The 17,457-nt window shown below is 36.1% G+C and overlaps 1 protein-coding gene across 1 annotated transcript; it reads right to left on the bottom strand.

The window, feature by feature from the left end:
- Positions 1-6,849: 6,849 nt before the first annotated feature.
- On the bottom strand, positions 6,850-15,737 carry LOC136810814 (uncharacterized). The gene is made up of 10 exons (XM_067067405.1): positions 15,618-15,737; positions 13,393-14,868; positions 12,035-13,035; positions 11,051-11,765; positions 10,433-10,561; positions 10,060-10,199; positions 9,372-9,534; positions 8,560-8,709; positions 7,841-7,963; positions 6,850-7,101 (listed from the first exon to the last, which is right to left on the bottom strand). Exons 1-10 carry the CDS (start codon positions 15,688-15,690, stop codon positions 6,923-6,925), a joined length of 4,149 nt encoding a protein of 1,382 aa, XP_066923506.1. The 5' UTR covers positions 15,691-15,737; the 3' UTR covers positions 6,850-6,922.
- Between the last annotated feature and the right edge of the window lie 1,720 nt (positions 15,738-17,457).

Here is a 17,457-nt window from a genome sequence, read left to right as displayed (position 1 = left end):
TAACCGCACTTAACATCAACCACTTTCTAATCATTTTCTTACTTTTTTTATCATACGAACAAAACAAAATAGTATCGATTAAAGCATTGCGACTATTATTTTCATTGTTTACTTAAATTGCTGGTCAATTACTGGTATATTGAATTTAAGCAAAAGTTCATTACAAAATGCTTATTTTGAATGACAAGCATCACTTCTCAAAAACAAAGCCATAAACGTCATATATTTCCCGTTATTGCGGAAAGGAAATAATAACTTTTTCTACCAAGGCAACTATGTGCTCATTTTTCCGCCGTTATCGAAACGTTTTACTAGACATTGTCTACCTTTCGTATACGTTCAAACTTTTGATTTTAGAGTTTTCCTTCTTATACAGTAGCGTGGTGGGTCGACCAAAACTGAGGAGGCAATTTTGGAAAAATTTTATTTTAGCGCCCCCTGTTAAAGTAAAACTTATTTGTAAAAATTATGCGAGCAAAGCAAACACGAAAAGTCTTCGTTTTTTTTTACTTCTTTAGGTTTTTAGCTGGAAATGGCTAATTCTATCAGAAGGGACGCCGAAATTAGTTATCAGAGGCGCCTTTTTGTGTCCTTGTCTTTCGGCGCCATCCCCTCTCCCCCCAAAAAATCCAGACTACGCTTGTTTTAGATAAGTTATTACCCTTCCCGAGTTGTATACTGTACTAGGCTACCCGTCCCTGCCTAGACTTTCTTTTGTTTTAGAAGTTGAGAGGCCCTTTTTGTATTCTTGATGATTCTTTGTTCGCGTTTTTGTTTGACCTTGATGGAGGGTCTTGATTTTGTCGATCTGACAATGCTTTGTTTTGACCATAACATTTTCTTGGTCATTCTACTTCAGTATTCCTGACGCTTTTTGCAATCGCAGGGAGCCTAAAGCGACCGAGGTTGGTATTCATAGCTTCACGCCTAAAGATAGTTGGACAAATAGCTCACAATTTTGAGCACTTGTTTGTCACTCTTCTTATACCGGTTAAATGGTTTAATAAATCACTCCCTTGACACATTTGTTAGCATTTGAAGACTAAATTTTGTCTCAGATCAGATGAGAAGTCAAAAATTACTGTAGAGCTAATACCATTCCTTTTGAAAGCAAATTCAACTCTATGTGTTCGTTTTGCAACGGTGGCACTTTAATGAAAGTTATGGCTGGTTAAAATTTTGGAATAATTTTCAATGACCTTTACAATCTCCATCTCGGCTCGAAAATTTTCTTCATAACTTTTCAGATGAGCCTTTATTTCAAAATGAATTTAGGAGCTTTTAGTTCTTCTTATTTGGAGGATCTCATTTCTGGTCTGTTTCTTAACGTTAGCAGCACGCATAAAGGCTGGTATCCACTTGCTAGTTTACCTTAACGACTGCTTTTACTTGTTTTGAGGTTCTTTAAAGTCAAATAGTGATCAACTTTTTTGGACCTACTGTGGAGGTCCTACATATTGTTTGTTCGTTTTTCCGTCCGCCTGTTACGAACTTTCATCGGTATCGACTCATTAGTTTTTTTTCTTCTAAATTTTTGAAAAATGATGAAAATGGCAATACCCAAAATGTAACGGAACCCGATTTTTGACAAAAAAAGTCTATGGGCAAATTCGTGCCAACAACCGCCTGAAAATAGGATTTTTTTTTATTGCTTCTTTAGTTTTTTCTAATTTTTTGCATGACCGAGGCCAAAGTTCACCAACTAAAAAGTAGACTGGAGTCGTTTATAATGCGTGTAATACTAATAATAATAAAACGGGATTTAGTAAAACGGGATTTAGTTTGTATAAACGACTGGAAGAATCACTTTTTGATAAATAACGAGATTGCTCACGGGAATTTTTTGACCCGCATTCCGCGCGATCGTGTTTAATCGCCCGCGCGTGTACGCTCTGTGAATTCTGTCTGCTGTATATGGGTACTGTATGCAAGGAAAAGCTCCTCTCCTCAGTCTTTTGAGACTTTAAAAAGATTGGAGAGTGAACTAAGGCCTACTAACCATTGAGTTTCAAGCCCGAAGGGCTAGAGGTCAATCTCTAACCTTTCTCAGGCAAGAAAAATTGAAGCCTTAAAATATGCGCCGTATTTTTGATGACGGATTGAATCTAGCAATTCCTTTGTTTTCGAGTGATATATTTTTCAAAATTAAGCGGTAAATTTTAGTTTCAATCTGTCATTTGTGTAAAAACCAGGCGGGTCGCTCAAGGCCGCGCAACTTTGGTAGGATTTGTTGGCTTCAAATCCTACCAAAGAGATTGACTTCTAGCCCTTCGGGCTTATACTTCATTGCTACTAACCCCCCAGATGGAAATTCTACAGGGTTGACAGCCCGTTTGTTGCAGTCCCACTAAAGAGTCATGAAAATCCCCTGAAAATCTCGATGAGTGATCGGCTCCCGCATGTTGGAAACGATCTAAAATCATTTGTTTAAGAAGTTAATACCTTGACAGGGTAAATAAAGTTATACAGATTATGGCAAATAAAATTATGGTCCTATTAATCATTGTTAGTTAACAGTGAAAGGTTGAGTGGCCGAGTTGATAAGGCGAAACACTGGCATACATGGGAATGATGTTTTTGAGAGTTCGAATCTTATACGGTGAGGTGAAGTTTGTGTTATTTTGTCAGTATTGGCCAAACTTTTTCTGGTTTTATGAGCTCTTATTGATATTTTTGAAAATTCCCGTTATAATTTTAAGAAACAAAAATTTTGACTACAGAACAGTTTGACTCAAGTACAATATTTCAAAATGGATCGGGCTGGTTAGCGGGTAAGAGTCAAGAGTCATGACTTTCCCTTCTCTTGAAAATCCAGTATTTCAAAACTTTCAACTAAAAAAAATGCATAAAAATCGACTTTCGTCTTCTTTTATTATCTTACAAACACTTTTTTCGAACCACAAGTGAAAAGAAACGCAGCTAAAAAATGATTGACAGGTTTAAAGCATGATTGACAGGTGCGGGTTTGCGCGCGCGGGTTAAAAATTCTCGTGAGCAATCTCGTTATTTATCACCATGTGAAGAATCCGGTGTTCCAGCCTTATAGATACAGGGGCTAGCTACGCAGAAACTTGCGTAGCGAGAAAACAATTTATCAAGCAATAACAAACTCTCAAAACAAAATCAACTCAAATGAAAAACTTTCAATACACAAATCCACACACATGTTTTTCTCAAGAATTATTTTGAGCGGCAAAAAATTATAATTGCAAATATTGACACTTTTCTTTTATTTGGAGTTAGTGCACAAGGTTTCTAGGCGACTAAAATTGTTCCCTTTATTACTTTTTGCTTTATTTCTACTATGTATGAATTAGTCGTCTAGCTTGCTTGACTAACTAAAAAGTGTCTTAAACCGTTTTTCCCGGAAAGTTTTTTCTGGCCTCGGAAAAATTAGCATATATCTCGCCGATGGATAGGTATTTTTAAGATTTTTTGTGCAATGATGTCAAATATTTATTTTCAAAATCTAACGGAGCCCGATCTTCAGAAGAAAGCTTTTTTGGGCAAATTTGGGCTAAAACTGTCTAAAACTGGGGATTTTTGGGGTTTTGTACACAATCGTTTCTGTATCTTCTCCTGATTTTTTACTAAATGATGTGAAATGGTAATCTTCAAAATGTGTTTACTAAATTTTCAAGCAAAAGTTTTGGGTAAATTTTGGCCAAATTATGGCTTTATTAGATTTTGTTGAGCTATCTTTACAGGAATAGCCGGATTGTTTATGTTGATGCTCAAAACTTAGCATAGTCTGATTCTCGAAAAATGATTTTTCGTATGTGAAGCTTCACATACATTCAATCCAGCGTAAAACGGTTTTTATTCACGTTTTCCTTCTTCGTTTGACCATTTCATCACCATACAGTTCACTTGGCAAATGAACACACCTTAACCCGAGTTAATCCATACCATGTGAGGGGAATTGGGTACCACGCTCTACCCTGATAAAAGAGTGTGGGTGATACACCAGACATTGCGGTTGTGAGTTGAAACTCATCTCATTCTACGCTTGCGTGCACAGGACCAGGGGTTTACACAGCGCCTTTGCATTTCTACTTGTAAATGAGGAATTGCTACTTTTAAGGTGTAGGACCCATTCCCCAATGGGGAGGATTCATCTTTTTTGGGAAAATGCCATGTTTCTATCTATATATTGTGTTCCTTTTGTATTTTAGGAGATCAATGCAAACCTTTTCTCGAAAAGACTCCACTGAATGTGTTACTGATATCGAATCGATGGTTTTGGTCTTAATAATATCCTTGCATCTTCCCAATTAACAGCTACGTTGAAATCATTGATATCTTTCTAACAGAGAATCCATTTTCATCAAGACAACGTTGGCTACAACCGTAAGCAATTTGAAATCAACGATGTGCTTTCCAACAGAGAATCCATTTTCATCAAGACAACGTTGGCTACAACCGTAAGCAATTTGAAATCAATAATGTGCTGTCACCGCCAGAATTGTGAACAGAGGGTACAGAATCTCGATATCCACAAATTGTTGAACCGCCTCACCAGCCAGCATTGTATAACGGGACCGAATAAACCAAAGTTAGACGAGTTGACAATACACCTCGTAACTCAGACAATTTCTCTATACTGGCACAATTGACTGCGAAATAAATTTTGAAAGCTTTAAACATGGAGTTTCCACCTCTTAATTAGAAACAGGTGATTTTCAGCCCCTATTAAAATTTATCTCTTTTTACCCCGCTTGAATTTAAAATTCTTAACGGGTCACTTAGACAGGGATGTGAAAATATTACGAAGGGAAAGAATGCCACATAAAATACCCCTTCGTCAGCATTTATCTTGATTTTTACTTTGTTCCCTCTATAAAATAACTTTCTCCTTTGTCACTCTTCGGTGATTGATCTTATCTACAAACCACAATATGTCGACCTATTTTTGAAATAAAGACGTTGAAATTTTTCAATCAAATACATAAAGAAGTATTTTGTGATCAAACTTTAAAATTCATAGTTATCAAATATTTCTCAACAAGCAACCTCACATGATGTAAAAAGTATTGACAGAAACGAATTGACTTTTAAAAAAATCACTTTATAAAATAATGATGGCTTCGTCTTGGTCGACTTTATTCGTGTTTTTATCGATAATGCTCATGATGAGTGAAACGAATCGATATCAATCGAGTCCATATTCCGGCTATCCAGTTCGGAGATCATACAGGGGGTTTTACCACCACACTGGATGTCGAATGAAAAAAATCACATTGAACTTGACACATTCTCTTTGTAGTAAACCAAATGTATTAACATGGTATGGATGTGAAGGATATTGTCATTCCAAAAGTACCGCCCAATATACGCCCAGTATGGGTGATATCGAAGGCATCGATAATCGATGCAAATGTTGTAAAGCGACTGCTTTTATTCATTTATCGATTCACGTGTGTGCACATCCGCGATCGCAAATGATGGTTCCAGTCCCCATGGGGTGCACGTGTCAACCTTGTCACGATTTTTATAAGAAGTAACCAACTTCACACGAACCTGAAATTGAACGGCATTGTACGGACATGGAATTGATTGATTTTTGTAAATAACAATAGGAAAAATAGAAGAAAAGAAAAGTGGGAACGTTGTTTGTTCCGCTATCACGGGAATCGATTGGATGATTTTTATAAAATATCTTTTAATTCGAAAAGTAATATACAGTGTGACAGGGAAAAAACGGAAAGAATTTACAGTAATTGGCCCCCAGAATACTGGTGGCCCCAAGATTGCAGGTTTGAAGTCCCGGGGGAGGGGGGCACTGGGTTTGCGGACTGACGGTATGTGCGGGCCGAAAATTGGCTTTAAAAATTCACCCTTACAGTGCAGTAAAAATCAGTGAAGATCATACCCTTGGAGTGCGTTTTCCCCCAAATTTTCGATCCCTTTCGTGCAAAAAATGGTCAAAATTCTAGCATTTTTGGTCAAAATATCTATATTTTTCAAGAATTTTCTGAAATTTCTACTGCATCTCTAGTTTTTCCGACCCTTAAAGTGCATTTTAAACATATTGGAAAAGGTAACCTTAGGACCCGCACATACCCGTCGGTCCTTTTGCCCAGCTGCCCCCCCCCCGGGTTTGAAGTAAATCGACAATTACGTTGAGAATTTTTTCCCTACTATATCAATGCTTTGAAAACAAGAAATAATTTATGTGATATAATGAAGTCCAAAAATTGTCATCTCCTCCACCCCCATGTACAAAAACTTTCTGGACAAGCACATTTTAAAGTCCATGGAGACAATGAGTTTTAAGGATTTTACTTGTATGAAGTCTATTCACCTTATTTCCGGGTTTTTCCACCGGGTCTGTGTCACAGGGGTGTTTTATGATAATTATTAAAAACTCGGTAACATAAATGATTTTATGGGTTTTTATTTATATGAAATCTTCCCCGTTTTTTTTTTCGAGGCACACTGTAGCTCATATTAAATAATTTTTGTTTAATTTCCAAAGCATAACAAATAAGTTATCCTGGTTCTTTTGACTGGCTTGACAAGAAACTTACTTCACAGAACAAAAGAATAAAAATGCAGTATTGAAATTTTTTGAAATTTTTGGAAATTATTATTATAGAAAATGAATAGAAGATGATATGTATATACAAAATCCAAAAAAAAGACTGAAGAATTTATGTAAATGTGTATTAAATATTGAAAATTTCATTTATCAGATTTGATAATCTTGAACCACGAAAGTTATTTTCTTGGATAGCTCCTTTCGGATTTGAAAACCCTTTAGTGTAGTGCAAAGCTAGGTTTTCCCGGTGTTATTTAATACCAGGGCGTTTACGAGGCTCATTTTTGTAGGGTCATAATTATACAAAACTTTCTTATCTGCCCTTAACAATATTAGCGCAGTGAGCTATGTCCGTAAATTGGTGAAATTTAAGTATCATTTTCAATTATCGTAGCCGGCATTTGCAGCTCCGGACATCTCGGTTCCGGGAGATTTGTATTGTTGTTTTTCTTTCTTCTTGGAGCAGCAAACAACGATAACAATGATGAGAAGCAAAGCAAGGATCAAACAAACTGGTAACGCCACTTTCAATGCAAGATTATCATCATCATCATCCTCTTCTGAAAATGCAAACGTAAGTTTTTTTAATCTCACATGTCTATCTGTTTTTCAATTTCTCGAATTTTCAACCCTCGGATTTTATTATGACCTCCCGACCCACCCGTTTATTGATTTTTGAAAATATTTTTAGCTGCCAAAAGAAGAATCCCTTGTGTTGCTCAGAATAGCAGGTTTTTAGTCTATAATTATCTTCCAAACCCCCTCCTTTGTTTATTAGGCACGGGAAAGTTCATGGAAAACTTGGTTATTTTCTTTTTTACAGATATAAGTCCAATGTCTTTTGATAAAACACGGTTCCAGGATCAAATTGGCCAAAGTATTTGTCCCAAGTTGAAAATTATACTCTAACTTTTGCCACCGGTGAAAATAATCAGATAAGCTTAATCTCACTGGAAAATATTCTGCTTTCCGTCCCCACTGAATTTTCTGGCTCAAAAACAACGAAATTCAAATCCCCAACCATAAAATAGCATGGGAATATCAATCCATCGAGTTTTGGTCCTTTATTTTTACCCCACTGACTGCAAAATTCCTATCGGTTCTGTGAGAAGGGGGTGTTTCAATAGTGTGGGAACTAAAGAATCATTAATGTTGTAGGTCAATAGGTGATGAATACAAGGGTAAGAGCTATGAATTCAAAGATCTTTCATTAGATATGGTTCATTTGTGCATGCTTGTTTGGTGATTAGTGGTTTTCAAAGCGAACTCAATGTTGGTGCACAAAAAATGACTATTCACCTTTGCATTTTCCATTATCATCTCTTTCGTAACCTTTGTCACATTTACAAGAATGTGTGGCTGCATCAACTGCACTGCACGTCGCGTGTTCGCCACACGGATTTGATTTGCACGGGTCTTCCTCTGAAATAACGAAAGAAGAGAAATGGTGATCATGGGCGAAAAAAATCTCAACTTTCAGTGTGTGAAAGTGGGCATGCGTAAAATTTTAGCAATTTAAGAAAAAATGTGAGAAATAGCAGTGGGTTTGTCTTGCAAATCCTGCCATTGTAACACACATGCGTGATTTGTCGTTCTTTAAACCATGTGTAGTTAATTTCCATGATAAACAAAGAGGAATGAATCCGTAGAGGTCGGGGTTGTGGACGGCGAAATTTGACGTTCTTTTTGTCTCTTTTTAGTAATGCAGGATTTGTTACCCTCATAGGTAACGTAGGGATGTCTTAAAACGTTTGTCAACAAATACATTAGACTATTGTCTTCTCATTGCTGAACCTTTGAGTATTTTGAGTGAACTAACTTAATCACATCGTCTAGTCTATCAAAAAACCTTACGTGGACCCCCGGGCTAAGATTACATTAACCTGTTTAAGATAGACCCCTGCGTTATATTTAAAGTCCAATTAATAACACTCTGTCGGCTTGTCTTATTAATGAGATTTCTAACACTTTAGGTATATAGTTATGAATTTCTAGTAAATAAAAAGTTTTCTCCATACCATCTACTAGTGCAGTGAAGTTTGTTGCTGGGTTTAATTGGTTGAGATCTGTATCATTATTTTGTGCAGCGTCAACAAAGGTTTGTTGAATTGAACTTGGTGTGACTTTTTCGTCATCTGTGAATGCTTCTCCGTCGACAACGATGGAACCTTTCAAAAAAGAAAAACTGTTTTTGAACATTTCAGAGTGATGATGATGATATCTTGTTAAAACCTTCACGCTTCGGTTTATTTCTTTATATTGGTGTTTTCGGACGTTTACGTGTCAAAGATTACGTCATGAATATCAAGAATTACCTGCCAGCTTAAGCTATGCTTCCATTCCATTTCAGTTTCTTTGAAACTAGGGATCAACCTCCCCCCTGACAGTCAAAATAAAGGCCTTTTCATAAATAACATAACGCACAACTCCTTGCCTTGAAACAATTATGAAGGTTATCAATAGACCTTTTCATAAATTACGTTGCGAAAATCACTTGCTTCGTTTTGAAATTATTGCCATGGTGATTAACTCCCAGTGGATTTTATTAAAACTACTTTCTATTTATAAAAAAATCATTTAATGTCTCAAGGGACATAATCACTATGGAAATTGTTTGAATACGAGACAAGTGATGTTCGTGACGTAATTTATGAAAAGGTCTATTCCAGCTAAGAAATTCTGTTGGAACTGAGTTGTCTTAGCATTACTTCAAAAAGGGATCTTCAGTAGTTATTACACTTTCTGAATGAAAGTGTATTCATCAGTGTTCTTCGGCGAAGTGAAATAGAGAAAGAAAAGGACTGGGAGCAACTTGGATGACGTAATTTACCTTTTGTTACAGAGACAATGATGAAATTTGTGATATTTGGAAATTTCTTTTGTAAAACTTTGAGAAGAATGGGTTCTAGTTTTTCAATCAGTTTCAAAAACTTCTTGGATTTTGTGTTTGCGTAATCAGGGTCGTAATTCTCACGGAATTTCAGTCCTTTGATCTGAAAAGGAAATTGAGAATTCATTTCATATGTGAAGTCACCAGTAGAAAAGTGTTATTTATTCTTAACTCGTTATACACCCCTGTCTCACAGCCTCGGTGGAACTTTTTTCCTCATTGGAGATAAAAATTCCTTATGAAATCCCAATGGGGGTAGAAATTCTATTGTTCAAAGGCTAAAAAATCCAGTGGGGATGGTTTTGGAGTGCAACTTTTAAATATTTAATTTCGAGTAGGGATGAAATATAAGTCAATGATAAGGCTAAGATTCCAGGGTATTTTCCTACCTGGGACGAAATTTTTGCCAGATTTTCCAGTGGGGCTGGGGTCCCAGCGGGTCTGTGACACAGGGGTGTCGTTATGAAAGAAGATCCTTCTGTGGTCACAGTCTCAAAATAATTCTAGTGAAATTTATCCCAATGCTGGGGTTAAAAAAAGAACCCAAAGTATACATAAAATGCTTGTATACATGTGCAAGTGATTTCAATCGAGCCAAGAACTTTCAGTTGTGGAAATAATGTGTCACCTTAATCACGCGTTTAGCAGATTTGCATTTCCCTTTACTTTTGTCAAAAACGTATTTGCTGGAGCATCTACAAACTGGTCCGTTGACGTCATTGATACAAACACCATTGTCTCCGCCACACGTGTTTGACTTGCAAGCGTCTGAAAAGAAAAAAAGGATAAATATGTCCTCATTAATACCCTATGAAGCACTATTGTGGCGTTAGCCCTCTTCCCCTTCTATCTCAATCAGTTTATACACCCTCTTCCCACAGATCCGGTTGGATCTTTTTCATTGACGACCATATTTTGGCCAGTTTTTCCATTTGGAAGCATCATCAACCACCCCCCACCCACCAGGTCTGTGTGTTTATGTAATGCCATAAAAATCATACCTTCACATGTGGTTCCATTACCAGAGAAGCCATCATTGCATTGACATTGGAACGGTTTCATCATCTCTTTCTTCATACAGAAACCATTCTGTGGGCAAACTTGGGTGATGATGGCACATTCATTCATCGCTAGAAAAAAATGTTTCAGTTGTTTTTTAAGTAAGTGTGTTGTGTTTTAAGATCAGTGAAAATATAAACTCTTAGCCATAAAGTTTAAAACTGACATGTACTTGTTTAGGTGAAGAAGCTTTCGCGATCTTCGCGAATTTCGGGCAAATATTCGAACGATTAATCCCGCGAAAAAAATACTTTTCCCAAAGATGTGCCTTTTGTCATGAAATTTTCTTTAGAGCAATTTAAACAGTTATTTTGAAACATATTTTAGATTGATGAAAGAAAAGAAAGCCAGGTTTCAGTCCTCTGTTTCACAACAACTAGTGAAAACTAAGTTAAAAACAATGAGAAAAATTAATTAATCTCGAAAGATTATATATTTTGAAAAAAAAACTGAATGAGCGAAAGTTAATACTCGCGAAATGTTTCTTCCCCTAAAGTAGTCGGGCGAGAAGAAAATTTGAAGAAAGGGAAAATTCACAAAATAAAATGAACGAATGTTACCTTTAAGTGATTGTTGGACCAACTTAACAACGTTCACTTTTTCAACTTGTGTCAAATTGTAACCAAAGCTTTCAGCCAGGGTAATGATTTCAGTTTCAAGCAAGTATTTCAGAATATCACTTTTTGCAGAGCTTTTGAAAGATTGTGGTATGTACCCTTGAATGTGTTTGGAGTAACTTGTATTGTACCCCAAAAGATCTTCAACGGTTGAATTGCTACTCATTCCAGATTTGAAGAGTTCTGAAATTGGCTTTGTGAGGAAGTCAAAGTGACTTGATTCGACTGTAACAGCAAATTTGAGTAAACTGTATAAAGTTGAGACATCGTGTGACTGAGGCTTCTGTAAGTGTTGATGTGTCGACATAGCTAATTTGAAAGTGACTTTTTGTAATCTTCCAAACTGTTGACCATCTACTTCAAAGATTTTTTTGAATGTAGCTGCACTGAAGTCTCCAAACAAATGATGAACAATATCAACCAATGAGTGATCTTGAAGCATCTCGGTGTTTGTTTCGTAAACATGAAACAATTGTGGGAATTTCATCTTGCTGATCAAGAGAACGTAGCGTGGTAGATGTTTTTCAATTGCACCTGTCGACGTCTCATTGGCCAAAACGGTAGCTGCCATCGTTTGAACGGAACCAGTGTAGAGCTCTTGAACACTCTTTAGTCCAGAATCTTCATCAACAAGATCTTTTAATGGAGTCTCAGAAACCTGAATGAGTGAATGAAATACATATAGACTTACGTATAGGGATACCATGCAATTCAATAGGTCCGTAAACAGGTTGGGCCCTAATTCTTCATGTTTCTCAAACCTAATGACCCCCGGAAAAACAGTCAAACAGAATGAAATATAATCAAGACCAAGAATAATGAGTTTAATAATATTCAATATCAACATCGAAGGGGAGGGGGATGTTTACTCCGTATGTTGTGTTTAGTGAAAGTGTAACAGCAAAATGAAGGGGAGCAAAAACTTACCAATTTATAAATTTCTTCACTGATATCAGAGAATACTTTCCGGATTATTTGTTTGTCAGCGTCAAAAATTTGAATAAGGGTCGTCTCCATTGTTTGATTTTTCAATTGTGATAGTGAAATATTTTTGCCACGTGCCAGAAGAACTAAAGGCTCAGCCGTCAGTTTGATGATTTGGTCAAAACCATAGTTAGTTATGTCCACAATACCGAGAAGATTTGGCATTTTTATCAGATTGATTTTTCCTCCAGATAGTTTGTAGATTTCCAACACATTGAATGATTTGATTTTCGGGTATCCTAGGATGTTTAACATCGAATCGTCTTGAATGCATTTTTCAGTAATTGTTTTGAGTTCGAGTGTCATGTTGCTTGTTAGATTACAAACAACAAGTAATTGGGAGATCGGAAGCTTCACACCGAATGGTTTATGAGCCATTGCTTTGATCATGTTTAGAATCTCACCCAATGAGAATTTCCCGATCGATTCCACGTTTTGCTCAACATGTGCCGCTAGATCTTGTAAAGTGTTTTGGTGCGGTAAATCAGGATGATTCATCCATGCAAACAATAGCTGGATATCTGAAGTTTCGTTCATGCCGAATTTCGATCTACCCTCACCAAGGATATCAATGATGGTCACATTGGCAGTATGTGGATCGGAGATGTTGACAAGATCTTTGATCGGTGTTGAAAGTAGGAATCCACTTGGCGCTGAAGACATGACCAGCAACTCCCGAATGCTGCCTCCAGATTCTTGGAAATTTGTCCCCTGCATTTTCAGTTTAACTAATAGGTGACCCAAAGGTTGTTTTTCTGCCCCATCAAAATCAAGTTTCGAGAAATTCCGATTTGAGACTTGACCAATGATTGCGAGACGATTGAAATTAACGCCGATGCATTTTTGAGCGATTTCCAAAATGTTGTCCGTAGTGAAATTCGTGCCACTTCCAGCACAAAGTTCCACAGCCTGCTGGATATTGCCAGTAATGACCAGTGCTGGAACTGAAATAGAAAGGAAAAAGTAGAACAGTTCCCGCAAAAAAACTTGTTTTAAGTTATTCGATTGGAAAACAAATACCTTTATACAATCATTTTCTCCAAACGGGCCTGAAAACCTGAAAAAGCGACTTGCATCTACTTCCCAAATAATTACTCAATTCTATCCTTAAGAGTTTAACCTAATAAGGCAAGTGAAATAATGATGGAATTAGACAAACTTTTGCTAATCAGACTTTAGAAGTACAATGTAGTTTTTTTTCAATCAGGACATTTTTTCGTAGATTGCAATAAAAATTCATTAAATAAAATAAAAGATTTCAAATTCCATCTCCAAAAAAAATATGGAAGTTGTACACTTACACGAAGGTCCATGAGTGGTTGCAATCTTGCTAACTAATTCTCCAAGAGTCACGTGACCAAATTGAGATTCAAGATACTTGCCAGTGTATCTCTTCAGGAAAAACTTGATGACTTGATTCATACGAACTTCATCAAGTAGATCTTTATTTTGAAAGAATGTTTGTAATGTGGTAGCAAAGTGCTGGACGTTGAAATCCTCAGCCAAGGTAGTTTCTTTAATCATATTAATTGGGATGACAGGGAATATTAGAGGTCCATTTGCTGCGAACGACTTTTTACCCAAAGCTAAGAATTCTTCTTTTGTGGGAATTTTAAAAGGTTGGTAAAGTTTTATGAAATCTGCTACTTTGATGGATATGAAATCAACGAAGGGAATTTCTTTGAAGCCGCTAACTGCACCAAATTTTGCTTTCAAAGAAAAGGTTGTTCCAGTTAGTCCAAATTTACGATGCTCGTAAAGCCACCGAATGAGTAAATGACCACTGGAAATATGAGTTGGATCGTCTCCTATATGTAATGAAGTTATATCTGGTATTCTCAAACCTTCATAATCTGAAAGAGACTTTCCAGGTCTGACCACTCCTATTGGCTGATCGACGATGTTTGCAATGATGCCATCAATAGGTAAGGCTGCAAGAATCAGATCTTTAATAGATGTTGTGTCGTTGTAGTAACCAGGGGCTTTCTCGATTATTATTGCCTTATAAGCCTCAATAATGAAATTTTTGAGGCCAATTAGATCTACTAACTCTTTTGTAACAAAGTCAGATGCCAAATTGTATTCTTTTTCGATCAGAGGAAAAAGTTTTTCGGTTTTCTTTAGATTTTGTTTTTCATCGAAGGTGGTCATAACCTGTTTCTTGATCATTTCTCGGAGCATTGCAACATCTTTGACGTCAGAGTTGAATTGAGCAAGGATGAATTTCATCAACATTGCAGACGAGACATTCAAATGCTGATATGCATTTTCGAATTCAGTCGCGTTCAAATTTGTACGCAAAGATGCTTCGTGTGCCAAAAGTTTGGAATAATTCATTTTAAGTACCATTGAAAACTTGGAACAAAACTCAAGAGAATTGTTAGCAGAGATGCCAGCAACTAAGTCACCAAGTCCAGCTGCTTTTAGTTTCATTATTTTCATATTTTTGAAATCTTCATTTAGTTGAAATTTCTCGACGACAGTTTCCAAGATTTCTTTCAGACTATCCTTAACATCAATATCAGAGCTATTCAGACAAGATTTTACCGTCCCAAAAGATGTTTTATTCAACGCATCCACAAGATGCATGGATAGACTCATGTTTGACTTGAGGGTTTTGAAAGTGGTATCATTGACATACTCGGTGATGATCTGAATGATTGTTTTGTCCATTAGATGATCTTGTTCATCCACAGGGACCAGCTCATTCAACGGTTTTTCCACAATCGCTTTCATCATATCGTCATCGTTATCATCTTCACCACCATGATTCTCATCTAATGGGAAGAAGAATGTATTTTTTTATCTTTCAAAAGCGATGGCCCGATAAGGTTCGAAAAAAGTGGGACACATTTTTTATCATAGTTTGCGTAAGAAGTAGATCTGAATATGACTCAAAACACCTAGTGATAAAATCTACAATATCTTACATATTTGATCAAAAAAGCATCGTTCAAGGGTATTCTGTGTTTTTCCCTGTCAAACGTCGTAGGGTTTGAAGATTAAATCATAGTCATTATAAAAAAACCCCGGTCTGGTAATGTATTGTTTTAGCTTTTTGTTCTATTTTTTCTTTTGTTACAAACAAAAGACAAGTTGCGACTTGCATACTTTTTGATCACATTACCAAAATCTCCTCTTGGGATTGGTCTATTTTCTAATCACATGATCAAAAAGTTAGCAAAATAAATCGATTTTAGTACGTAAGATTCATCTTTTAACAATAAAACGAGACAAAAGCCTTCCAGACCAGTGTTTTTATAATGACTATGATTAAATAGACCTTATCGGAGTTTTTGATTTTTCTAAAAAAGCGATGCATTGTGGGATTGTTTCGAGTGTATTACAATAGAAATCCCTTAGGAATTCCTCGAGGGAATTCTATTGAAATACAATCGATCGATATACAATGCATCGCTTTTTTAATAAAATCAAAAACTCCGATAAGGTGTATTAAAGTCAAATCTTCAACTTGAAGCAGCAGGAGAAAGTGTTTGAAAATAAACAAAGTAAAAAGTCAACTTACGTCCATGGGCCTCCACTTGAAGCAAGAACAGAGATAATATAATCAGCGATATCGCTTTGAACTGGAAATCCATGTCAATAAATCCTTTGCATCCAATATTTATATTGATTATCTAGATCTGTGAGAAGATAATAGATACATTTAAAATAAAGCTAACTTTGCAATTTACAGACGTTGCAATGTTTCAGCTCAACCAAAAGGGAGAAGAGTTAAGGAGGTTAGAGGAGTTACTAACTCGAATCCTCAAATACTTCTTAACCCAACTCAAAATTCTGTACCTCTCTGTTAACAAACCCTTATAAACCAGTTTGCATGAATTGAAATATTCATACAACTGGTCGCGTTTTTCAGTTTTCGAATTACGAAAACAACACTGTAAACCACCACTCGAAATCCTCCCAATAAACAAAATCTGTCTAAAATATAGGCGCTACAAGCAAGGATGCGTCATTCACAGCATACCATTAAAGAGAGTTTTTTAATTAACTGAATAGCTGTTTTAATTATAATTCGAAAGTCTTATTTCAGCTTATCTCATCTAATTACATGCTGAGGTCGTTAAGTTGTTCCCTTTTGCTATTGTATGATTGTAAAAAGGAGGTTTCGATAGGATAAACAAAAATTCGAATCAAAAGGTCCCATCAAAAGGTAGAAAAACTTTCCATCATAGCTAATCACATCCAATTCTTGCAGACTGCTTTCTATCTATCTAGTGATCTTTAACATACCTTAAGTGGACAAATTTTGGCGGGGATTTAATTTAGTGAATACACTCTTCTCGAGATGCATAAATTTATTGTTGTCCTCGTTTTCAAACAGATTTCATTGCTATAAAATTACATATTCACAGTGATGTTGTTTACACCTCATGAGATATTTTGAATTTCAAGTACTTTTGTTTTAGAGTTAATGTTTGCCTTTTGGGGATTTAAATTCCTTTAAATGTATAATTTCATAGCAATGATATCTGTTTGAAAACGAGGACAACAATAAATTTATGCATCTCGAGAATAGTGTATTGGGAATTTGGAGACAATGAAATAGATGAAAGTTATATGTACTTTAAAATATATTAAAAAGGTTTGATTATTCACATAATGGGCTTTTTCAAAAAAGAATTGAATAATATAAGGGGGGGTGGAGGATATAAGATTTCTTGGAAATTTACCCTCGCCCCGGATATTGTGACTTTTGAACCCCGGACAAGCATCGACCCCCTGAACATTCCAAATTACCCTCAAACAGGGCGAAATTACCCCCAAACAGAGCATATTTATCCCCCCCCCGCGCAAGGATAATTTTGTAGATTTTTCACTACCCCCGGACACTATATCCCCCCCCCCATGTATGGACATTTTCTGGAAAAACCAAATATTCTTTTTGTTTATTTTAGCGGGGATTAATCCCACCAAAATTAATCCACTTAAAAGATAGAACACTCGATGTTTTTAGAGGATTCTGATTTGAAGAATTTTGGGGAAAATTTTTAGAGGTATTTTTACATCAGAGCTGGCTTAATCCATAGAGGTGTAAAGAAAGACAGGAGATGAATTTGTCGGTAATTGGTCGTTAAAGTCTTTTGATTTCTTTTATGTAATAAATCAAAAGAAATTCTAGGCTCGCCCGATGAAATACGACTTTTTAGTAGAACTCAAGTTTGCTCTGAACATTGTTACTATCAGCATCGAAGATTTCCAGCCTTCATATATACGAGAATAAAATAAAATTTAACTCCACGAAATAAGTTTGCGTTCAATTTTGTCATCCATTGAATTTTGTTTTGAAAATATATTTTCTCAAGCCAGAAAATGGAAAGTTCTTTATAGGCACACACAATTTC

This window comes from Clytia hemisphaerica, unplaced genomic scaffold (genome assembly GCF_902728285.1).
Source record: "Clytia hemisphaerica strain Z4C2 unplaced genomic scaffold, Clytia hemisphaerica genome assembly, whole genome shotgun sequence".
NCBI lineage: Eukaryota > Metazoa > Cnidaria > Hydrozoa > Leptothecata > Clytiidae > Clytia > Clytia hemisphaerica.
Note: the sequence above shows the minus strand (reverse complement) of the source record. Positions and strands in the feature narration are given on the sequence as shown.

Bases quoted from the DNA above. Each gene is read 5' to 3' on its own strand.
- LOC136810814 (XM_067067405.1), bottom strand. From the start codon at position 15,690: ATGGATTTCCAGTTCAAAGCGATATCGCTGATTATATTATCTCTGTTC. The intron at 9,535-10,059 runs GTGACACATTAT...TTTCCTTTTCAG, and splicing joins CTGCTAAACGCGTGATTAAG to ATCAAAGGACTGAAATTCCG. The intron at 7,964-8,559 runs GTATGGAGAAAA...TCGTTATTTCAG, and splicing joins CTTCACTGCACTAGTAGATG to AGGAAGACCCGTGCAAATCA.